The 23591-nt window shown below is 45.3% G+C and overlaps 1 protein-coding gene across 2 annotated transcripts in view; it reads right to left on the minus strand.

The window, feature by feature from the left end:
* The window catches only part of LOC143768943 (membrane-spanning 4-domains subfamily A member 15-like), a 221952-nt gene that overhangs the window by 116653 nt on the left and 81708 nt on the right, over nt 1-23591 (minus strand). For both annotated transcript variants that reach the window (XM_077257550.1, XM_077257549.1), the window contains exon 3: nt 2189-2311. In XM_077257550.1, the coding sequence (XP_077113665.1) occupies nt 2189-2311 (123 nt within the window). The remainder of the gene's footprint in view (nt 1-2188; nt 2312-23591) is intronic.

Here is a 23591-nt window from a genome sequence, read left to right on the forward strand (position 1 = left end):
ACCTCTCACCTCACGCACACTCTCCCACAGCCACAACACAAACACACGCACATGCACATGCTGATGATGTCATCCAGCCACGCTGCTGACTGCTGTGTGATACAGGAAGCGCAGCCAGGAAGCTTGATGGATTGCAGGGACATCTCCCTGCCTGCCGCACAGGATTGCAATCTGGCCAGGAGACCCCCGGAGTCTTGGGGCCGGATAAACAGGTCAGATTGCCCTATTTATTAGCCACCATGCAGAGGACCCCTCCACATCTGGGCCCCGGTGCAGCCGCACCTGCTACACATGCGGTATGTCCGCCCCTACCAGGGGTACAAGCAAATAGCAGTGGGGACCCTGAAACAGTGAAGAGTGGAATTGAGGCAGAGTGTAGGTTGGATTCTGGAAGTATCTGTGAATAAATACTTTGCTGAGGCACCTAGGTGAAGCCAAAGCATATCCAGCAGGAAGCTATAAGAAGGTTGAAGGGGCGAGTTTGCTGATTCATTCAACAGAAAATCATAAAACTTGAAACTCTGTAAAAGCACCACTCCAGCTGTTTTTTTTTTATTTCAGCACTGGAGTGGTGCATTAATGTAAATTCCCTGACCCTAGTGTTATACTTACCAGATGCTGTCTTCAACTCTTCAGCACTGCTTTGGTCATCCAGTGCCATCTTATGACCGTAGCTTCTGACTGACCAGAAGTTAGAGGTAATGATGACAAGTTCTCAGTGTAAGGGTATGGGTCCACGGTCAGTAAACGCTGCTTGTTTGACGCTGCGCAGAGCTGCAGCGTCAAACACGCAGCGTCCAGATGTTCCAGCATAGTGGAGGGGATTTTTTGAAATCCCGTGTCCACTATGCGTGGAAACACGCACGCGTCGGCCCTGCGACTCCGGACATGCTGCGCGTCTTTTCAGATCGCAGCATGTCCGTGCTACCTGCGGCGACACAGCGTCGCCGTAAGTAATATCACAGGGCGCTATGCGAGGGTGCAATGATCCCGGATGTGTACAGTTAACACATCCGGCATCATCGCGTCCCAGAAAGGGGGCGGGGCTTAGCGCCGAGCGGCTTCGCCGCTCCGGTGATACCGCCGGCAATCCTGAACGTGGACACGCACCCTAAGAGTTTATGAAACCCTTGTCCTGGCCTCATTCTGGCTCTCATAGACTTTCATTTACTTGTGACTTCTGTATCACCCATCAAACACTGAGACAATACAGCAGGTCACAAATTGTAGACGACCGGAGCTGCTGATAATAGATGAAGACCGTGACTGGTAAGTATAAGACTAGGGGCAGGGAACTTACATTAGTAATATCACTCCAGCGGTAAAATTAAAAAACGCTTTAATTACAGAAGATGTATTTAAAAAGCACTTCAGTTAAACACAGCCAAAGGCAGGATTGTGTGCATAATTCCAATGAGCGTATATTAAGATAACTATCCCTTAAAGGAACCTTTCAGCTTCACCAGGCCTCAAAATGCCACTATGTCTTTATTAAGCCTTTTATGTAATTCCTGTGGCATAAAATAAATTATAACTGGCCTTGTCATATTCTAATTAGTGAGTGATTAGTCATGGAGGTTTTATTTTCCCCACATTAATCATGTTATCACATCCCCGTGTGTATGACTGACATGATTGCTCAGAGTCGTCACCTCTTTGAAAATCTCTGGTTCCCCAGAGTGGTGCGCTGTGCATGCCCAAAGAAACAGCAGTCACACAGGTGAACCAGCAGCTAGCACCAAATCCTTGCAAATCCCATGGCTGGCTGTATCCAGTGTCACTGCGTCTCCCCTTGTATGTGCAGTACAGCTATATAGCTGAGGAGCCCATATTCCGGCTTCATTGTACAATGCCAAGGACACCGAAATTTGCAAAAGGCCGAAGGTGTCTCCGCGTTTACAAATGATGTCACTCACGCCAACAGGAGAGGAATGATCACTAATAAAATTGTTTGGTCCCCACAGAGTCTGGATATTGTCAGCGCTGCAGCATATCCTTAAATCATATAGGAAGAGGAGCTGCCAACAAAAATATTTTTAAATTAACAATAAATATGTGATCAGCAGAAATTTACACAGCCAATAATCGTTGTAATAAGTCAAATATAACATACACTTTCACAAAATTAAAGACAGATTTTTACAGGTGTAATTTTAAGAAATTTCCAGATCAGTCTATTAATACTTACAATAGCTGCACCCCAAAAATGTATAGCTATTTCTGTAGTCAAACTGTGATTATAAACTCCTTCAGTGCACACAAGGATTGTCCCAAAAGCAACTTGGATAAAGGCCATTGTAATCTGAATAATCTGTGAATAAGAAATATAATTTACCATCAAATCAGCTTTCAAACTTCCTTAAGCAGCGTGTTATGCACTATTATGATTGATGAAGAAACCTCTTTAACCCCTTAAAGACTGCTGAGTGATTTATTCCACAGCACCACTTTTTTATAGTGCTGACTGAGGATTAATTCTATAGTGCCACCTGATGGGCAAAAAATGCCGCTAGTATTGGCTGTAAATGACAGCTGACACCTTGATGCTTTGGTTCCGTTCTGCTTTAGAACCAGTCTGGGCTGTTTAACCCCTTAAATGCCTCTGCCATGACAGCAATATCTAGAACTCTCGCTTTAAGGCCGGGGTCACATTTGCAAGAAATTTGCACGAGTCTCGCACCTCAATACCCGGCACTTCCGCCATCCCTCGGACTGAAGCATTCAGCTGCATAGAAAAACATGCAGCCGCTCACTCCAGACCCGAGTGCAGGCGGCAGTACCAGGTATTCAGGTGCGAGACTCGTGAGAGTTTCTCGCAAGTGTGACCCTAGCCTAACTCTAGTACTGTTGTACATGAGACTAGCGATCAAAGTAAAATTTATTCTTGGCCTATAGTGGGACTAACTGAAAAAGTAAAGGAGAAAAAAAATCAACACAATTTGCAAAAATATTAAAAAACAAGAAAAAAAATCATGAAAAAAATTAAGGAAAGCCGTTCTAAAACTAACAATGCAACTTTTATGACAAAATAAAAAAGTACAGTACAAGTATAATAAGTATTGTCACATCTGGAATTACTCAAACTATAAACTCCTGCGTTATTTATTCAGTAAAAACACCTTTCAAAAAAATAGATCTTCATCATGCTGACACACAAAATAAAATTGAATAAAAATCTATACCAATAAAAATTTCAACTCATACTACAAAAATTAAGTCCTCATAAAGCTCTGTTGGCCAAAAAATTTAAAAGTAATAGCTCTCAGAAAATGGCTATGAACATTTTATTTTTTTCATAAAAAGGATTTTCAGTGTGTAAAAGTAACAAAACATAAAGAAAAAATGTAAATCTGGTATTGCTGTAATTGCACTGACCCAAACAATAAAGCAGTCTTATCACTTATATATCAATCAAACCGCAAGGTGAACCGATTCAGGGGTTTCCGTGTAAACCTACAAAAAAGTTATTCAGACGAAACCACAGATTGAACTCGTCACTATAATGAGGCAGATGGAGGAACTTCAGACTCTGATAGGGCCTCTGTTCCAGAAAAGTCTGTCCGTTAGGCTGGAGTCATACTAGAGAGGAATACGGATGAGTACTATGCGAGAAAAAATCGTATAGCACTCGGCCCAATGTTAATCTATGAGGCAGCTCTCATCATCAGTTTTTTTCTCGGCCGTATTATACGTGCGAGTGAAATCGCAGCATGCTGCGCTTTGCACCGTATATCGGCCAAGACTCCCCAATGATGTGTGCAAGAAAAACTCGCACACCAGACCATCAGTTCGACTTGCGAGAAATACTCAATGGTGTCCTTTTGAAAGGCTGGCAATTCAGTGTGGTGTACAGTAAAATCACTCTGACAGGTTAGAAAGAATAGATTAAATAAATGTATACACATAGTATAGATATATATATATATATATATATATATATATATACCGTATTTTCCGGCGTACAAGACGACTTTTTAACCCCTGAAAATCTTCTTAAAAGTCGGGGGTCGTCTTGTACGCCGGGAATCGCCTTGTACGCCGGGTGTATATGGTGGGTGGGGGGGGGGAGTGATCCTGATGACGACGAGGGGGCGTCTCACAGAAAAGTGAGTATCCCTCATTACCTTATCATAGCGCTGCAGCGTGGGGTCTCTGTGCTGGGAGCGGCGGCGGCTGCTGTGCTGTGGCGGCTCCTCTTCTGCAGTGTGGGGCCTCTGGTGCTGTGGGGCGGTGGCGGCGGCGGCGTATCTTCATGCAGTCGGGGCTCCTCCGGCATCTCAGCCTGGAAGCCCCGCCGGCAACTCCATCGGTGTAATGCGCTGGCCTCCGGGAAAATGGCCGCTGCTTAGATTCAGATCTCGTTGAGATCTGAATCTGAGCATGCGCAGCCCCCAGCGGCCGGGCCACCGCATCGCACCTATTGAGCTGCCTCCGGGAAAATGGCCACTGCTCAGATTCAGATCTCGTCTCCCGAGATCTCGGGACGAGATCTGAATCTGAGCAGCGGCCATTTTCCCGGAGGCCACCTGACCGCATTGTACCCATGGAGTTGCCGGCGGGGCTTCCAGTCTTTGAGATGCCGGAGGAGCCCCGACTGTATGAAGATACGCCGCCGCCACCGCCCCACAGCACCAGAGGCCCCACACTGCAGAAGAGGAGCCGCCACAGCACAGCACAGCACAGCACAGCACAGCAGCCGCCGCTCCCAGCACAGAGACCCCACGCTGCAGCGCTATGATAAGGTAATGGGGGATACTCACTTTCCTGTGAGACGCCCCCTCGTCCTCATCAGGATCACTCCCCCCCCCCCAAAAGGCACATATTCACCGGCCCTATAAGACGACATAGGGTGTATAAGAAGACCCCCGACTTTTAAGAAGATTTTATTTTTTAACTGGTAAAGTTGGGGGGTCGTCTTATACGCCCAGTCGTCTTATACGCCGGAAAATACGGTATATATATATATATACAGTACTGCCCAAAAGTTTGGACACACCTTCTCATTTAAAGGTTTTTCTGTATTTTCATGACTATGAAAATTGTACATTCACACTGAAGGCATCAAACCTATGATTTAACACATGTGGAATTATATACTTAACAAAAAAGTGTGAAACAATTGAAATTATGTATTATATTCTGGGTTATTCAAAGTAGCCACCTTTTGCTTTGATGACTGCTTTGCACACTCTTGGCATTCTCTTGATGAGCTTCAAGAGGTAGTCACCGGGAATGGTCTTCCAACATTCTTGAAGGAGTTATCAGAGACGCTTAGCACTTGTTGGCCCTTTTGCCTTCACTCTGCGGTCCAGCTCACCCCAGACCATCTTGATTGGGTTCAGGTCTGGTGACTGTGGAGGCCAGGTCATCTGGCGTAGAACCCCATCACTCTCCTTCTTGGTCAAATAGCCCTTACACAGCCTGGAGGTGTGTTTGGAGTCATTGTCCTGTTGAAAAATAAATGATGGTGCAACTAAACGCAAACCGGATGGAATAGCATGCCGCTGCAAGATGCTGTGGTAGCCATGCTGGTTCAGTATTCAATTTGGAATAAATCCCCAACAGTGTAACCAGCAAAGCACTCCCACACCATCACACCTCCTCCTCCATGCTTCACGGTGGGAACCAGGCATGTAGAGTCCATCCGTTCACCTTTTCTGCGTCACACAAAGACACGGCGGTTGGAACCAAAGATCTCAAATTTGGACTCATCAGACCAAAGCACAGATTGTAATAATTATAGGGGATAATTAAGGAGACTCTTTGCGTGGAACAAGACAACAGGACACAGTTTTATAAGTGGTAAAGTTTATATTATCACACGGTGATTCAAACAGGTGCAGAGAGAGACTCAAGTCCACAACACTTGGTGCAAATAATAAACGCAGCTTAGCAGTCAATAGGAAACTTCAGAGGTAGATGCAAACAAACAGAAAGTCTATGAAGCACAGTTATTCTTGAGGAAACTTGACACGAATAGATCCTTGACTTAGTCCAGACACAGATAGATATGCTATAAGGCAGTTCAAATCATATCTTAGCTCAACCAGGGAGGCCTGGTTAATAGTCTCAGGTTTTGCAGAGCAGCAAACAGCTTACATGTCCAACAAATGCAGATGGAAGTAGCAGCAGCAGATGAAGGAGGATTACTGAACACTGGTGTATGCAGCAGGAACTCAGAGCAGAGTGGCAGGATCTCCAACACAAGTTCACAGGAGCAGGTGCAGGTGCAAGGCCAGGGAGTAATCAGGAGCTGGATGCAAAGCAGAATAATCTAGCACAGACTGAAGGCTGGGGTGGAGTTTTATAGCAGGAAGACAAGTGCACATGAGACCAAAGACGCCATGTTGGAAAAGGGCAGTAATGCACAAAAGGTAAAAAATGTTCAGAGTCCTGACATTACTCCCTCCTTAGAAGCGGCCTCAGGACGATCCTGGACCTGGTTTCTCAGGGAATCTCTGATGAAAACGAGAAATCTTCTGTTGGGCATTGATGTTTTCCACAGGTTCCCAAGAGTCTTCCTCAGGGGGATATCCCTGCCATCTTATCAGATATTGGAGCCAATTCCTGCGAATCCTGGAATCAATAATTTCCTCCACCACAAATTGTTCTTGCCCATCAATCAACACAGGCTGCGGAGGTGGCACAACACGTCCCTGGAAGGTATTAGGAGATACAGGCTTTAGTAAAGATACATGAAAAACTGGGTATACCTTCATTGTCCTAGGTAGCTTCAGCCAGCAGGCCACAGAGCTCACAATACCGTTGATCTTGAAAGGGCCAATGAATTTATGTCCAAGTTTTTGTGAAGGAACATTTAACTTCAGATTCTTAGTTGCTAACCACACGGAATCTCCTACCTTGAACATGGGTGCAGGTTTACGGAATTTATCAGCCGATCTCTTATAACGTTCTTGAGCCATGGTCAGGGATTCCTTCAGAACCTCCAGATCTTGTCTCATCGCAGTCAGCCTTTCCTCCACTGCTGGAACCGGAGAATTAATTGGAGACCTAGGTAACATACACGGAAGATAACCCAGATTGGCATAGAAAGGTGTAAATTTAGTGGAGGCGCTCTGATAATTATTATATGAAAATTCGGCTAACGGCAACAACTCCAACCAATCATCCTGGAGATGGCTGACATAGCATCTTAGATATTGTTCCAGCGTCTGGTTGGTTGTCATGAATCCCCAATGGCTAGGGATAGCACAGGACAAGCAAAGTACAAATAAATAACGGACGAGCTCTAGGGTGATGGAACCTGGGCTGACCGCTGCCCTACGCCTGACAAACGCAACTAGAGATAGCCAGGGAGGGTGCCTACGTTGGTTCTAGACGCCACGCACCAGCCTAAGAGCTAACTAGTACTGCAGAGAAAATAAAGACCTCACTTGCCTCCAGAGGAATGAACCCCAAAAGATATAGTTGCCCCCTCACATGTATTGACGGTGAAATGAGAGGAAGGCACACACATAGAGATGATATATATAGATTTAGCAAATTGAGGCCCGCTGTAAATTAGAAAGCAGAACGATACAAAAGGGGACTGAGCGGTCAGCAAAAAACCCTAATCAAAAAACCATCCTGATATTACAAGAACCCATGTGCCAACTCATGGCACATGGGGAGAACCTCAGTCCACTAGAGCTACCAGCTAGCATAGAGACATAATAAGCAAGCTGGACAAAAAACCAAACAACTGAAAATCAGCACTTAGCTTATCCTGAAAGATCTGGGAGCAGGTAGGCAGGAACCAAACAGAGCACATCTGAATACATTGATAGCCGGCAAGGAAATGACAGAAAGGCCAGGTAAAATAGGAAACACCCAGCCTCTGATGGACAGGTGGAAACCAAAGGCCGCAACCCACCAAAGTCACCCAGTACCAGCAGTAACCACCAGAGGGAGCCCACAAACAGAATCCACAACAGTACCCCCCCCTTGAGGAGGGGTCACCGAACCCTCACGAGAACCCCCAGGGCGATCAGGGTGAGCTCTATGGAAGGCGCGAACCAAATCAGTCGCATGAACATCGGAGGCGATCACCCAGGAATTATCCTCCTGACCATAACCCTTCCACTTAACCAAATACTGGAGTTTGCGTCTGGAAACACGAGAATCCAAGATCTTCTCAACAACATACTCCAATTCTCCCTCCACCAGCACCGGAGCAGGAGGCTCAACCGAAGGAACAACGGGCACCTCATACCTCCGCAACAACGACCGATGGAACACATTATGAATAGCAAACGATGCTGGGAGATCCAAACGAAAAGATACAGGGTTAAGAATCTCCGAGATCCTATAAGGACCGATGAACCGAGGCTTGAACTTAGGAGAAGAGACCTTCATAGGGACAAAACGAGAAGACAACCACACCAAATCCCCAACAAGAAGTCGGGGACCCACGCGGTGACGGCGATTAGCAAACTGCTGAGTCTTCTCCTGAGATAACTTCAAATTGTCCACCACCTGATTCCAAATCTGATGTAGCCTGTCCACCACCATGTCCACTCCAGGACAATCCGAAGACTCCACCTGACCAGAGGAAAAACGAGGATGAAACCCCGAATTACAAAAAAAAGGAGAGACCAACGTGGCAGAACTAGCCCGATTATTAAGAGCAAATTCGGCCAGTGGCAAAAAAGCAACCCAGTCATCTTGGTCAGCAGAAACAAAACACCTCAAATAAGTTTCCAAGGTCTGATTAGTTCGCTCCGTCTGGCCATTCGTCTGAGGATGGAATGCAGACGAGAAAGACAAATCAATGCCCATCTTGGCACAAAACGTCCGCCAAAATCTAGACACAAACTGGGATCCCCTGTCAGAAACGATATTCTCCGGAATCCCATGCAAACGAACCACGTTCTGAAAAAATAAAGGGACCAACTCAGAGGAGGAAGGCAACTTAGGCAAGGGCACCAAATGAACCATCTTAGAAAAGCGGTCACACACAACCCAGATAACGGACATTTTCTGTGAAACCGGGAGATCAGAAATAAAATCCATGGAAATGTGCGTCCAAGGCCTCTTCGGGATGGGCAAGGATAACAACAACCCACTGGCCCGAGAACAGCAAGGCTTAGCTCGAGCACACACTTCACAAGACTGCACAAAGGTACGCACATCCCTAGACAAGGAAGGCCACCAAAAAGACCTGGCCACCAAGTCTCTAGTACCAAATATTCCAGGATGACCAGCCAACACAGAAGAATGGACCTCGGAGATGACTCTACTGGTCCAATCATCCGGAACAAACAGTCTTTCTGGTGGACAACGATCCGGTTTATCCACCTGAAACTCCTGCAATGCACGTCGCAAGTCTGGGGATACGGCGGACAATATTACCCCATCCCTAAGGATACCAGTAGGCCCAGAGTCTCCAGGAGAGTCAGGCACAAAACTCCTGGAAAGAGCATCTGCCTTCACATTCTTTGAACCTGGCAGGTATGAAACCACGAAATTGAAACGAGAAAAAAACAATGACCAACGAGCCTGTCTAGGATTCAAACGCCTGGCAGACTCAAGGTAAATGAGATTCTTGCGATCAGTCAAGACCACCACACGATGTTTAGCACCCTCAAGCCAATGACGCCACTCCTCAAATGCCCACTTCATGGCCAAAAGCTCCCGATTACCCACATCATAATTGCGCTCGGCGGGCGAGAATTTTCTAGAGAAGAATGCACATGGCTTCATCACCGAGCCATCAGAACTTCTCTGTGACAAAACCGCCCCCGCTCCAATCTCGGAAGCATCAACCTCAACCTGAAAAGGAAGTGAAACATCTGGTTGACACAACACAGGAGCAGAAGAAAACCGGCGCTTAAGTTCCTGAAAGGCCCCCACAGCCGCAGGAGACCAATTAGCAACAACAGCACCCTTTTTAGTTAAATCAGTCAAAGGTTTAACAATACTGGAAAAATTTGCAATGAACCGACGATAAAAATTAGCAAACCCCAAGAACTTCTGTAGGCTCTTAACAGATGTAGGTTGTGTCCAGTCACAAATTGCCTGAACCTTAACGGGATCCATCTCAATAGTAGAAGGAGAAAAAATGTACCCCAAAAAAGAAATCTTCTGGACTCCGAAGAGACACTTTGAGCCCTTCACAAACAGAGAATTGGCCCGCAGAACCTGAAACACCTTCCTGACCTGTAGAACATGAGACTCCCAGTCATCAGAAAACACCAAAATATCATCCAAATACACAATCATAAACTTATCCAGATATTCACGGAAAATATTGTGCATAAAGGACTGAAAGACTGACGGAGCATTGGAGAGTCCAAAAGGCATTACCAAATACTCAAAATGGCCCTCAGGCGTATTAAATGCGGTTTTCCACTCATCACCTTGTTTTATCCGCACCAGATTATACGCACCGCGAAGATCTATCTTAGTGAACCACCTAGCCCCCTTAATGCGAGCAAACAAGTCAGTCAATAATGGCAATGGATACTGATATTTGACTGTAATCTTATTCAGAAGGCGATAATCTATACAAGGCCTCAGGGAACCATCTTTTTTTGCCACGAAAAAAAAACCTGCTCCCAGAGGGGACGAAGATGGACGAATATGTCCCTTTTCCAAGGACTCCTTAATATAATTCCGCATAGCAGTATGCTCTGGCAGTGACAGATTAAATAAACGACCCTTAGGGAACTTACTGCCAGGAATCAATTCTATAGCACAGTCACAATCTCTATGAGGAGGGAGCGAATTGAGCTTAGGCTCCTCAAAAACATCCCTATAGTCAGACAAAAACTCAGGGATCTCAGAAGGAGTAGATGAAGCGATAGAAATCGGAGGTGCATCATCATGAACCCCCTGACATCCCCAGCTTAACACAGACATTGTTTTCCAGTCCAGGACAGGATTATGAGTTTGTAACCATGGCAGACCCAGCACTAGTACATCATGTAAATTATACAGTACAAGGAAGCGAATCACCTCCTGATGAACGGGAGTCATGCGCATGGTCACTTGTGTCCAATACTGCGGTTTATTCATAGCCAATGGTGTAGAGTCAATTCCCTTCAGAGGAATAGGGACTTCCAGAGGCTCCAGACTAAAACCGCAGCGTTTAGCAAATGACCAATCCATAAGACTCAGGGCAGCGCCCGAATCCACATAGGCATCAACGGAAATGGAAGACAGTGAAAAAATCAGAGTCACAGACAAAATGAACTTAGGCTGCAGAGTACCAATGGCAAAAGATTTATCAAGCTTTTTTGTGCGTTTAGAGCATGCTGATATAACATGAGCTGAATCACCACAATAAAAACACAATCCATTTTTCCGCCTATAATTTTGCCGTTCACTTCTGGACTGAATTCTATCACATTGCATAGTCTCAGGTGCCTGTTCAGAAGACACCGCCAACTGGTGCACGGGTTTGCGCTCCCGCAAACGCCGATCAATCTGAATGGCCATAACCATAGACTCATTCAGACCTGTAGGCGTAGGGAACCCCACCATAATATCCTTAATGGCCTCAGAAAGACCATTTCTGAAGTTTGCAGCCAGGGCGCACTCATTCCACTGAGTAAGCACCGACCATTTCCGAAATTTTTGACAATATATTTCCGCTTCATCATGCCCCTGAGAGAGGGCTAATAAAGCCTTTTCAGCCTGAATCTCCAGGTTGGGTTCCTCATAGAGCAATCCCAATGCCAGAAAAAACGCATCCACACTGAGCAATGCAGGATCCCCTGGTGCCAATGCAAATGCCCAATTCTGAGGGTCGCCCCGCAGGAAAGATATTACAATCCTGACCTGTTGAGCAGGGTCTCCAGAGGAGCGAGATTTTAAAGAAAGAAACAATTTACAATTGTTCCTGAAATTCAGGAAGGTAGATCTATCTCCAGAGAAGAACTCTGGAATAGGAATTCTAGGTTCAGACATGGGAGTGTGAACAACAAAATCCTGTATGTTTTGAACTTTTGCCGCGAGATTACTCAGGCTGGAAGCCAAACTCTGGACATCCATGTTAAACAGCTAAGATGAGAGCCATTCAAGGGTTAAGAGGAGGTAAGAAGCAGCTAGACAGCAATTAAGGGCTAGGCAGCAAAACTCTGAAGGGAAAAAAAAAAAAAAAAAAAATTTCCCTTAAACACTTCTTTTTCTCCTGCTTCAGCCCAAACAATTAACACTTTGTGGGCCGGCTATACTGTCATGAATCCCCAATGGCTAGGGATAGCACAGGACAAGCAAAGTACAAATAAATAATGGACGAGCTCTAGGGTGATGGAACCTGGGCTGACCGCTGCCCTACGCCTGACAAACGCAACTAGAGATAGCCAGGGAGCGTGCCTACGTTGGTTCTAGACGCCACGCACCAGCCTAAGAGCTAACTAGTACTGCAGAGAAAATAAAGACCTCACTTGCCTCCAGAGGAATGAACCCCAAAAGACATAGTTGCCCCCTCACATGTATTGACGGTGAAATGAGAGGAAGGCACACACATAGAGATGATATATATAGATTTAGCAAATTGAGGCCCGCTGTAAACTAGAAAGCAGAACGATACAAAAGGGGACTGAGCGGTCAGCAAAAAACCCTAATCAAAAAACCATCCTGAGATTACAAGAACCCATGTGCCAACTCATGGCACATGGGGAGAACCTCAGTCCACTAGAGCTACCAGCTAGCATAGAGACATAATAAGCAAGCTGGACAAAAAACCAAACAACTGAAAATCAGCACTTAGCTTATCCTGAAAGATCTGGGAGCAGGTAGGCAGGAACCAAACAGAGCACATCTGAATACATTGATAGCCGGCAAGGAAATGACAGAAAGGCCAGGTAAAATAGGAAACACCCAGCCTCTGATGGACAGGTGGAAACCAAAGGCCGCAACCCACCAAAGTCACCCAGTACCAGCAGTAACCACCAGAGGGAGCCCACAAACAGAATCCACAACAGTTGGTACACTCAGTCTGACCATTTGTCTGGGGATGGTAAGCAGAAGAGAGACAGACATTAATATTGAGTGCAGAGCAAAACCCCTTCAAGAATCTTGAAGTGAACTGTACTCCACGGTCAGAGATGTTCTCATCCGGCACCCCATGCAACCGAAAGACATTCTGTATAACCAAGTTCACTGTATCTTTAGCTGAGGGGAGGCCGGTGCACGGAACAAAATGAGCAGCTTTAGTCAGGCGATCAACTACCACCATGATTGTATTCATGCCCCCCCCGATGTAGGCAGCTCCACAATAAAGTCCATTGATATAGACCCCAAGGGCGGGATGGAACAGGTAATGGTTGTAGAAGACCCGTAGGTGCCACATGAGGAGTCTTGTAATGGGCACATACCTCGCAAGAGAGAACATAGTCCTTGGTATCCTTCAGGCAAGTTGGCCACCAGAAGAATCGGCTCAGAAACTCTTGTGTCTTCTGTACCCCCCTGTGACCAGCCAACTTGGAGTCATGTACCAACTTGAGGATCTGCAGACGGACGACCTCCGGGACGTAGATACGTCGATCTCTGAACCACATGCCACCCTTAAAGACAAGATTAATATCCACAGGTGGGTTGGCCAGAAATACATCACCTTCATAGGCCTCCCTGCACTCCTTCCACAAGTCCTGATCGTGGATAACTCCGATGAAATTGGCATCAGATAGAATGGTCTTGGATGGGGCTCCAGGTATGGAATCCGCAGCATGGATTTGGGATAAAGCATCAGCCTTCCCATTACGAGAACCTGGACGGTACGAGATAACAAAGTTAAATTGATTTAAAAATAAGTTCCAACACGCCTGACAAGGAGAAAGACATCTAGCGGATCTAAGGAACTCTAGATTGCGATGGTCAGTTTGCACTATGGTCTGTTGTGCAGCTCCTTGCAGATGATGCCTTCATTCTTTGAAAGCCGCAATAATAGCCAGCAATTCCTTGTCTCCCACGTCGTAATTCTTCTCTGCTGAGGTTAGTCTACGGGAAAAGAAAGCACAAGGATGTAGCAGACCCTTCTCTCCAGTTCTTTGGGAGAGAATAGCCCCCAAAGCATTATCAGAAGCGTCCACCTCCACAAAGAAAGGATGTGTTGGATCTGGGTGTATCAACAGCGGTGCTGATGTGAAACAGATCTTCAGCCGATCAAAAGCTTCTTGAGCCTGTGATGACCACTTAAAGGGCTTTTCCTTCTTTGTCAAGGAAGTAATGGGACGGACAATATCAGAAAAATTTCGAATGAAGCGTCTGTAGAAATTTGCAAAACCAATAAAACGTTGGACCTCCTTAACGTTGTTGGGTGCCGGCCAGTCAAGGATAGCCTGAATCTTACCAGATTCCATGTTCAGCCCCTGGGGAGAGATGATATAACCCAAGAATTGTATCTCAGAACGATGGAACTCGCATTTCTCTGGCTTGATATACAGTTGGTTCTCTTTCAGATGTCTTAAAACAGTTTTGACATGTTCTTCATGTTCCTGTAGAGAGTCAGAAAAGATTAGTATATCGTCCAAATAGATCACCACAAACTGGTCCAACAAATCTCTGAATATGTCATTAACAAGGTGTTGAAATGCTGCAGGGGCGTTACAAAGCCCGAAGGGCATCACAAGAGATTCAAAGTGTCCATTCCGGCATCTGAGTGCTGTCTTCCACTCATCCCCTGGATGAATACGCACCAAATTATAAGCCACACGAAGATCCAGCTTAGAGAACACCTTAGCATGGCAGACTCTTTCCAGTAATTCGGGAATCAGAGGCAAAGGGTAACGGTTTTGTACGGTTACCTTATTGAGTTCCCGATAGTCAACACAGGGTCTCAGGGTCCCATCCTTCTTCTTTACAAAAAAAAGGGTGACCCTGCTGGTGAGGAAGAAGGACGTATGAAGCCTTTGGCCAGATTTTCATCAATATACTCCTTTAAGGCTTGAAGCTCAGGTGCCACCAAAGGGTATACGTGACCAAAAGGAATATCTGCCCCAGGAAGCAACTCAATGGAACAGCCATAATGCCTGTGTAGAGGAAGCTGATCTGCATTCTTCTTGTCACAGAGGTCAGAGAACTCTTTATATGCTGGAGGTAAAGAAAATACCTATACATGTGGTTCCGTAGCCGTGGACTCAGGGACAGCTTCTGTTAACGCTGAGTTGCTCCTTGTTGGAAAGATAATCTCCTTTGTCTCCCAGTTGATAATTGGGTTCTGAGAACGCAGCCAAGGAATGCCTAAAATCACAGGAAAATGAGAAGAAATTAGCAAGAAAGAAAGTTGCTCCTGATGATTAGGCTCCAACAAAATTTCAAGGGGTACGGTCTCCTGATCCACAGGCCCAGAGATTAAAGGTGATCCATCCACTGTTTCCATGGTAATTGGAGAGGCTCTTTGCTGAATTTTAATACCATGTTCCTTGGCAAATGCGATATCCATGAAATTGCCACCTGCACCAGAGTCAATCATAGCTGCACTGGAAATCCACTGTCCTGAACACAGGATCTTAATAGGGTGAGAACAGTGAGAGTTCTTTTCCTTCATCTCCTTGGGGGGTGAAGTCATAGAAAGTGAATGGAATACAGCGTTTAAAGGCAGGCTACATTCAGAGATGTCAGATTCATCATCACAGTTGTCATACTCCCCTATTGCTGCTAGCACCTTGTTAGGCCGTCTAGGACACTTAGGACAATTGATCAAGAAATGGTCAGACTGGCCGCAGTAGAAACATAGACTTTCACAAAGGCAATGCTCCCGGCGCTCATTGATCTCGCGTCTCTGAACGGAATCAATTTGCATGGGCACCTCCTCCACTTCCCGAGATGTTTTACCTGCAGGCTCTTTGGAAGGAAGGGAAAAGTTAGAAATACGGTTATATGCAGCAAATTTCTCCTGCCTACGCTCAGTAAGGCGAATGTCTATGCGCACACAATGCTGTATAAATGTCTCTAGTTCTTGTGGTGACTCCAAGCGAGCTAGTTCATCTTTTATAATACTAGACAGACCCCTTTTAAAAATAGGCAATTGTGCATAACTGTCCCAATTGGTATCTACAGCCAATCTCCTGAATTCAGTGGCATACTCAATAACAGAACTTTTAGCCTGGCATAAAGACAACAAAGCAGATTCAGCAGTTGCACGGTGATTAGGGTAATCAAACATTAATGTCATAGCGGCCAAGAAATCATCCAAGTCATTTAACCGTGGATCACGAGACTCAATCATCGGATTCGCCCAGGCGAGCGCTCGTGAGGTCAGTAGCATTATTACACACAATACTTTGGATCTATCAGTAGGAAAACGGTCAGCATGCACATCAAAATATAGCATACATTGATTCACAAAGCCACGAAATTTGTCGCGATCACCATTAAATCTGAATGGGGGCAACTTAGGTGGGCTAGCTGGTGGTTGTTGCCCAGAGGGTAAAGTCACTTGTGCAGCTATTTGCATGCTTATGTCCTGAAAAGCCCATCCATACTGGGACTCTATGCCAGCAAGTTTGTTTTCCTGGGCTGCCATGCGATTGCTTACGTCCTGCAAAGTTTGTCCAAACACTTGTTGATTGTGTTCAAAGCTTCCAAACTTCTTTTGCAAACCTTCCACATCTTTCTGCAGTGATCTAATTATGGAAAACACCTGCTCTAATCTGCTCTCTGCAGTCATTGTTCCAGCAGTCTCCTTTTTTTTTATGGCAAGATTATCCTGTAATAATTATAGGGGATAATTCAGGAGACTCTTTGCGTGGAACAAGACAACAGGACACAGTTTTATAAGTGGTAAAGTTTATTTTATCACACGGTGATTCAAACAGGTGCACAGAGAAACTCAAGTCCACAACACTTGGTGCAAATAATAAACGCAGCTTAGCAGTCAATAGGAAACTTCAGAGGTAGATGCAAACAAACAGAAAGTCTATGAAGCACAGTTATTCTTGAGGAAACTTGACACGAATAGATCCTTGACTTAGTCCAGACACAGATAGATATGCTATAAGGCAGTTCAAATCATATCTTAGCTCAACCAGGGAGGCCTGGTTAATAGTCTCAGGTTTTGCAGAGCAGCAAACAGCTTACATGTCCAACAAATGCAGATGGAAGTAACACGAGCAGCAAATGAAGGAGGATTACTGAAAACTGGTGTATGCAGCAGGAACTCAGAGCAGAGTGGCAGGATCTCCATCACAGGTTCACAGGAGCAGGTGCAGGTGCAAGGCCAGGGATTAATCAGGAGCTGGATGCAAAGCAGAATAATCTAGCACAGACTGAAGGCTGGGGTGGAGTTTTTTAGCAGGAAAACAAGTGCACATGAGACCAAAGACGCCATGTTGGAAAAGGGCAGTAATGCACAAAAGGTAAAAAATGTTCAGAGTCCTGACACAGATTTCCACTGGTCTAATGTCCATTCTTTGTGTTCTTTAGCCCAAACAAGTCTCTTCTGCTTGTTGCCTGTCCTTAGCAGTTATTTTACCATGAAGGCCTGCTGCACAAAGTCTCCTCTTAACAGTTGTTGTAGATATGTGTCTGCTGCTAGAACTCTGTGTGGCATTGACCTGGTCTCTAATCTGAGTTGCTGTTAACCTGCGATTTCTGAGGCTAGTGACTCGGATAAACTTATCCTCAGAAGCAGAGGTGACTCTCGGTCTTCCTTTCCTGGGGCGGTCCTCATGTGAGCCAGTTTGATGGTTTTTACCACTACACTTGGGGACACTTTCAAAGTTTTCCCAATTTTTCAGACTGACTGACCTTCATTTCTTAAAGTAATGATGGCCACATGTTTTTCTTTACTTAGCTGCTTTTTTCTTGCCATAATACAAATTTTAACAGTCTATTCAGTAGGAATTAGGAATATCAGCTGTGTATCCACCAGACTTCTGCATAACACAACTGCTGGTCCCGACCATTTATAAAGCAAGAAATTCCACTGATTAAACCTGACAGGGCACACCTATGAAGTGAAAACCATTCCCGGTGACTACCTCTTGAAGCTCATCAAGAAAATGCCAAGAGTGTGCAAAGCAGTCATCAAAGCAAAAGGTGGCTACTTTGAAGAACCTAGAATATAAAACATAATTTCAGTTGTTTCACAATTTTTTGTTAAGTATATAAATCCACATGTGTTAATTCATAGTTTTGATGCCTTCAGTGTGAATGTACAATTTTCATAGTCATGAAAATACAGAAAAATCCTTAAAAGAGGAGGTGTGTCCAAACTTTTAGTCTGTAATATATATATATATATATATATATATATATATATATATATATATATATATATATATATATATATATATATATTTATATATACTAGATGGTGGCCCGATGCTAACGCATCGGGTATTCTAGAATATGCATGTCCACGTAGTATATAGCACAGCGACGTAGTATATTGCCCAGCCACGTAGTATATTACCCAGCCACGTAGTATATTGCACAGCCCACGTAGTATATTGCCCAGTCACGTAGTATATTGCCCAGCCACGTAGTATATTGCACAGCCCATGTAGTATATTGCCCAGTCACGTAGTATATTGCCCAGTCACGTAGTATATTGCCCAGCCACGTAGTATATTGCCCAGCCACGTAGTATATTGCCCAGCCACGTAGTATATTGCGCAGCCCACGTAGTATATTGCGCAGCGACGTAGTATATTGCCCAGCTACGTAGTATATGGCCCAGTCACGTAGTATATTGCCAAGTCACGTAGTATATTGCCCAGTCACGTAGTATACTGCACAGCGACAGAGTATACAGCACAGAGCCACTTAGTATACAGAGTTAAAATAAAAAATAAACATATACTCACCCTCTGTAGGCCCGTTGAAGTCCTGGCCCTGTGCGCAGTGCAGGCGTCAGCTTCCGGTCCCAGGGTGTGATGACGTCGCGGTCACATGACCGTGACATCATGGCAGGTCCTTCTCGCGCAGGACCTGTGATGACGTCGCGGTCACATGACCGTGACGACCGCAGGCGGCAGCTTCCGGTCCCAGGATGGTATGCCAGAAGGACCTTCCATGACGTCACGGTCATTTGACAGCGACGTCATGGAAGGTCCTTCTCGCAGGGCCTGTGATCACGTCGCGGTCACATGACCATGACGTCATGGAAGGTCCTTCTGGCATACCATCCTGGGACCGGGAGCTGCCGCTTGCATGGAGCGGTCACCGTAGCGACGCTAGGAGCGCGAAAGGCGGCGGATGGTGAGTATAGCAGGTTGTTTTTTTTATTATTATTTTTAACATGACATATTTTTACTATTGATTCTGCATAGGCAGAGTCAATAGTAAATAGTTAGGGACACACAGGGTTAATAGCAGCGGTAATGGAGTGCGTTACACTGTTACCGCTGCCATTAACCCTGTGTGAGTGGTGACTGGAGGGGAAGGGGATTATGGAGCGGGCGCCAGGCAGTGATTGCTGGGGACTAAGGGAGGGACTAATCGGACTGTGGCCATCGCTGATTGGTCGCGGCAGCCATGACAGGCACCTGCCGAGACCAATCAGCGACTTGGATTCCATGACAGACAGAGGCCTTGACCAATGAATATCCGGGACAGACAGACGGAAGTACCCCTTAGACAATTATATATATAGATATCTATATATATCTATATATCTATATATATATAAATATATATATATATATATACTGCTTAAAAAAAAGGGAACACTTAAACAACAGACCATAACTCCACAACAGAATATAACTCCAAGTAAATCAAACTTCTTTGAAGTCAAACTGTCCACTTAGGAAGCAACACTGTTTGACAATCAATTAAACATGCTGTTGTGCAAATGGAATAGACAACAGATGGAAATTATTGGCAATTATCAAGACACACTAAATAAAGGAGTGGCTCTGCAGGTGGGGACCACAGACCACATCTCAGTACCAATGCTTTCTGGCTGATGTTTTAGTCACTGTTGAATGTTGATTGTGCTTTCACACTCGTGGTAGCATGAGGCAGACTTGACAACCCACACAAGTGACTCAGGTAGTGCAGCTCATCCAGGATGGCACATCAATGCGAGCTGTGGCAAGAAGGTTTGCTGTGTCTGTCAGCGTAGTGTCCAGAGGTTGGAGGTGCTACCAGGAGACAGGCCAGCACACCAGGAGAGGTGGAGGGGGCCATAGAAGGGCAACAACCCAGCAGCAGAACCACTACCTCAGCTTTTGTGCAAAGAAGAACAGGAGGACCACTGCCAGAGCCCTGCAAAATGACCTCCAGCAGGCCACAAATGCGCATGTGTCTGCACAAACAGTTAGAAATGACTCCATTTGGATGGTCTGAGTGCCCGATGTCCTCAGATGTGGGTAGCGCTCACAGCCCAGCACCGTGCAGGATGCTTGGCATTTGCCACAGAACACCAGGATTGGCAAATTCACCACTGGCGCCCTGTGCTCTTCACAGATGAAAGCAGGTTCACACTGAGCACATGTGACAGAAATGACAGAGTCTGGAGACACTGTGGAGAGCGATATGCTGCCTGCAAGATCCTTCAGCATGACCGGTTCAGCAGTGCATCAGTAATGGTGTGGGGTGGCATTTCTTTGGAGGGCCCCACAGCCCTCCATGTGCTCGCCTGAGGTAGCCTGACTGCCATTAGGTACCAAGATGAGAACCTCAGACCCCTTGTGAGACCATATGCTGTTGGCCCTGGGTTCCGCATAAATGTAGGACAATGCCAGACGTCATGTGGCTGGAGTGTGTCAGCAGTTCCTTGAAGATGAAGGCATTGAAGCTATGGACTGGCTCCCCGTTCCCCAGACCTGAATACGATTGATCACATTTGGGACATCATGTCTCGCACCATCCACCAACGTTACATTGCACCACAGACAGTCCAGGAGTTGGCGGATGCTTTAGTCCAGGTCTGGGAGGAGATCCCTCAGGAGACCATCCGCCGCCTCATCAGGAGCATGCCCAGGCATTGTAGGGAGATCATACAAGCACGTGGTGGCCACACACACTACTGAGAATCATTTCCTTGTCTTGAGGCATTTCCACTGAAGTTGGATCAGCCTGTAACTTCATTTTCCACTTTGATTTTGAGCATCATTCCAACTCCAGACCTCCGTGGGATATTAGTTATGATTTATGTTGATCATTTTTAGGTTTTATTGTTCTCAACACATTCCACTATGTAATGAATAAAGATTTGCAACTGGAATATTTCATTCAGTGATATCTAGGATGTGGGATTTTAGTGTTCTTTTTTTTTTTTTTTTTAGCAGTGTATATGCACCTAGTCTATGTGTATAAATCTATTCTATCTATTCTATTCTAACCTATTCTATTCTATACTGTACGTGGCATCTCCCGGCTTTTAATCTATCTATCTAGGAATCCAAAAAAAGGTTCACATCTATTTGAACCGAAACGTTGCTGAGATGGGCTAATAAAAGTAGCTCCTTTTTCACTGAGAATGGTGTCCTGCCTCCATTTTTTTGGATTCCTATAATTGAGGTTTGGTATATGCCTGGGGTCCCCCACTATTTTTGATAGCCAGCCAATGTAAAGTAGAGAGCTTCGGGTTTATATTATCAGTCTGGGAAGGTTCCTGGTTATTGCGCCCTTCCCTGCCTAAAAATACAAGCCCACAGCTGCTCCAGAATTGGCCATCACATTAGATGTGCCAATTCTGGTGCTTTGCCTATTTCTTCCTGATTGCCCTGGAACGGTGGCAATCGGAGTAATGGTAGTTAAGGTTGATGACAGCTGTGATTTGTCAAAAATCACAGCTGTCATCAAGCCCTGGGGTTAGTAATGGAGAGGTGTCTATCAGACTCTCCCATTACTAACCCGGTAATAAAAAAATAAAAATACACATGCAGAAAAAAATACTTAAATTAAATGAAAACTCCTCCACACTATCCCTCATTCACCAATTTATTGAAAATCTAATGCATGTCCACAGTAATCCACCGTGTCCAATGTAGTCCAGAAATGGATACCTGAAAAACATAAAAAGACAGAAATAAACACAAAAGACAGTCCTTCATTCACCAATTCAGAACCAAAAATGTTCTCACGAAGCTCCAATGTAGTCCACGTTTCCAGAATCTTGCTCCGGCGACTGTGATTAGCAGTAAAGTTCCTGCTTTTCACAGGTGACGGGTTAGAGCTTTGTGGGAACATTTTTACAAATAAATTGGTGAACGAAGGACCTCTTGTGTTTATTTCTGTCTTTTTCTGTTTTCCAGGTGTCCATTTCTGACACCCATAATGTGGTGGTGCACCATCTTGGGTCTCAGGTCTGAGCATTCCTACTTGAACAGTTTCCTGGAAAGTGGATTGGTCGTCGTGGACCAGATGAATAGCCATCAAGGTCTCCCAATCTGACTGCCTTAGACTTTTATCTTTGGGGTCATCTGAAGGCAATTGTCAATTTTTTTTTCTCGCACCCATTGATTTACATTGGCGAGTCTAGTCCAAGATACACAGCGAATCGCAGTATGCTGCGATTTTTTTTCTCAGTCCAATTTTGGCTGAGAAAAAAAATCGCAAATGAGATGTCTCCCATTGAATAACATTGGTCCGAGTGCAATCCGATTTTTTATCGGATTGCACTCATCCGTTTTTCTCGTAAGTGAGTATGAGCCCTAATACTGATCGTGGGAACGTACCCTAACTGCTACCTAACGTTACTACTTGCACACAATTTGACTTACAGTAACAATATGTCCTTTGTATGAACAAAATAGCTTTTAAAAAACATTATATTCAGGTTATTTTTTGCATTATTTTGCATTGGATATACATGTTGTCTGGCTTTGAAGTCAAAGAGAGGGTATCACGTAGCTTAAAAAGTTGTTGTGATAGAGAAAAACTGGGGTCACTTTTAGATTAAGAAGCCAAAAGTTAAGGTACCATCACATTAAGCGACTCTGCAGCGATATCGACAACGATGCCGATCGCTGCAGCGTCGCTGTGTGGTCGCTGGAGAGCTGTCACACAGACAGCTCTCCAGCGACCAACGATGCCGAAGTCCCCGGGTAACCAGGGTAAACATCGGGTTACTAAGCGCAGAGCCGCGCTTAGTAACCCGATGTTTACCCTGGTTACCAGTGTAAATGTAAAAAAAAAACAAACACTACATACTTACATTGCCGTGTCTGTCGCGTTCCTCGCCTTCAGCTTCCCGCACTGACTGTGAGCGCCGGCCCTAAAGCACAGCGGTGACGTCACCGCTGTGCTTTGCTTTACGGCCAGCACTGACACATTCAGTGCAGGAAGCTCTGAGCAGCAGCGTGGATGCCGGGGGACGTGACAGACATCAGAAGGTGAGTATGTACTGGTTTTTTTTTACTTTTACAATGGTAACCAGGGTAAATATCGGGTTACTAAGCGCGGCCCTGCGCTTAGTAACCCGATATTTACCCTGGTTACCATTGTAAAACATTGCTGGCATCATTGCTTTTGCTGTCAAACAGGACGATACACGCCGATCTGACGACCAAATAAAGTTTTGGACTTTCAGCAACGACCAGCGATATCACAGCGGGATCCAGATCGCTGCTGCGTGCCAAACACAACGATATCGCTATCCAGGACGCTGCAACGTCACGGATCGTCGTCGTTCTCGTTGCAAAGTCGTTTAGCGTGAAGGTACCTTTAGTCAAAACAAGCATCATGTTTAA

This window comes from Ranitomeya variabilis, chromosome 4 (assembly GCF_051348905.1).
Source record: "Ranitomeya variabilis isolate aRanVar5 chromosome 4, aRanVar5.hap1, whole genome shotgun sequence".
Taxonomy (NCBI): Eukaryota; Metazoa; Chordata; class Amphibia; order Anura; family Dendrobatidae; genus Ranitomeya; species Ranitomeya variabilis.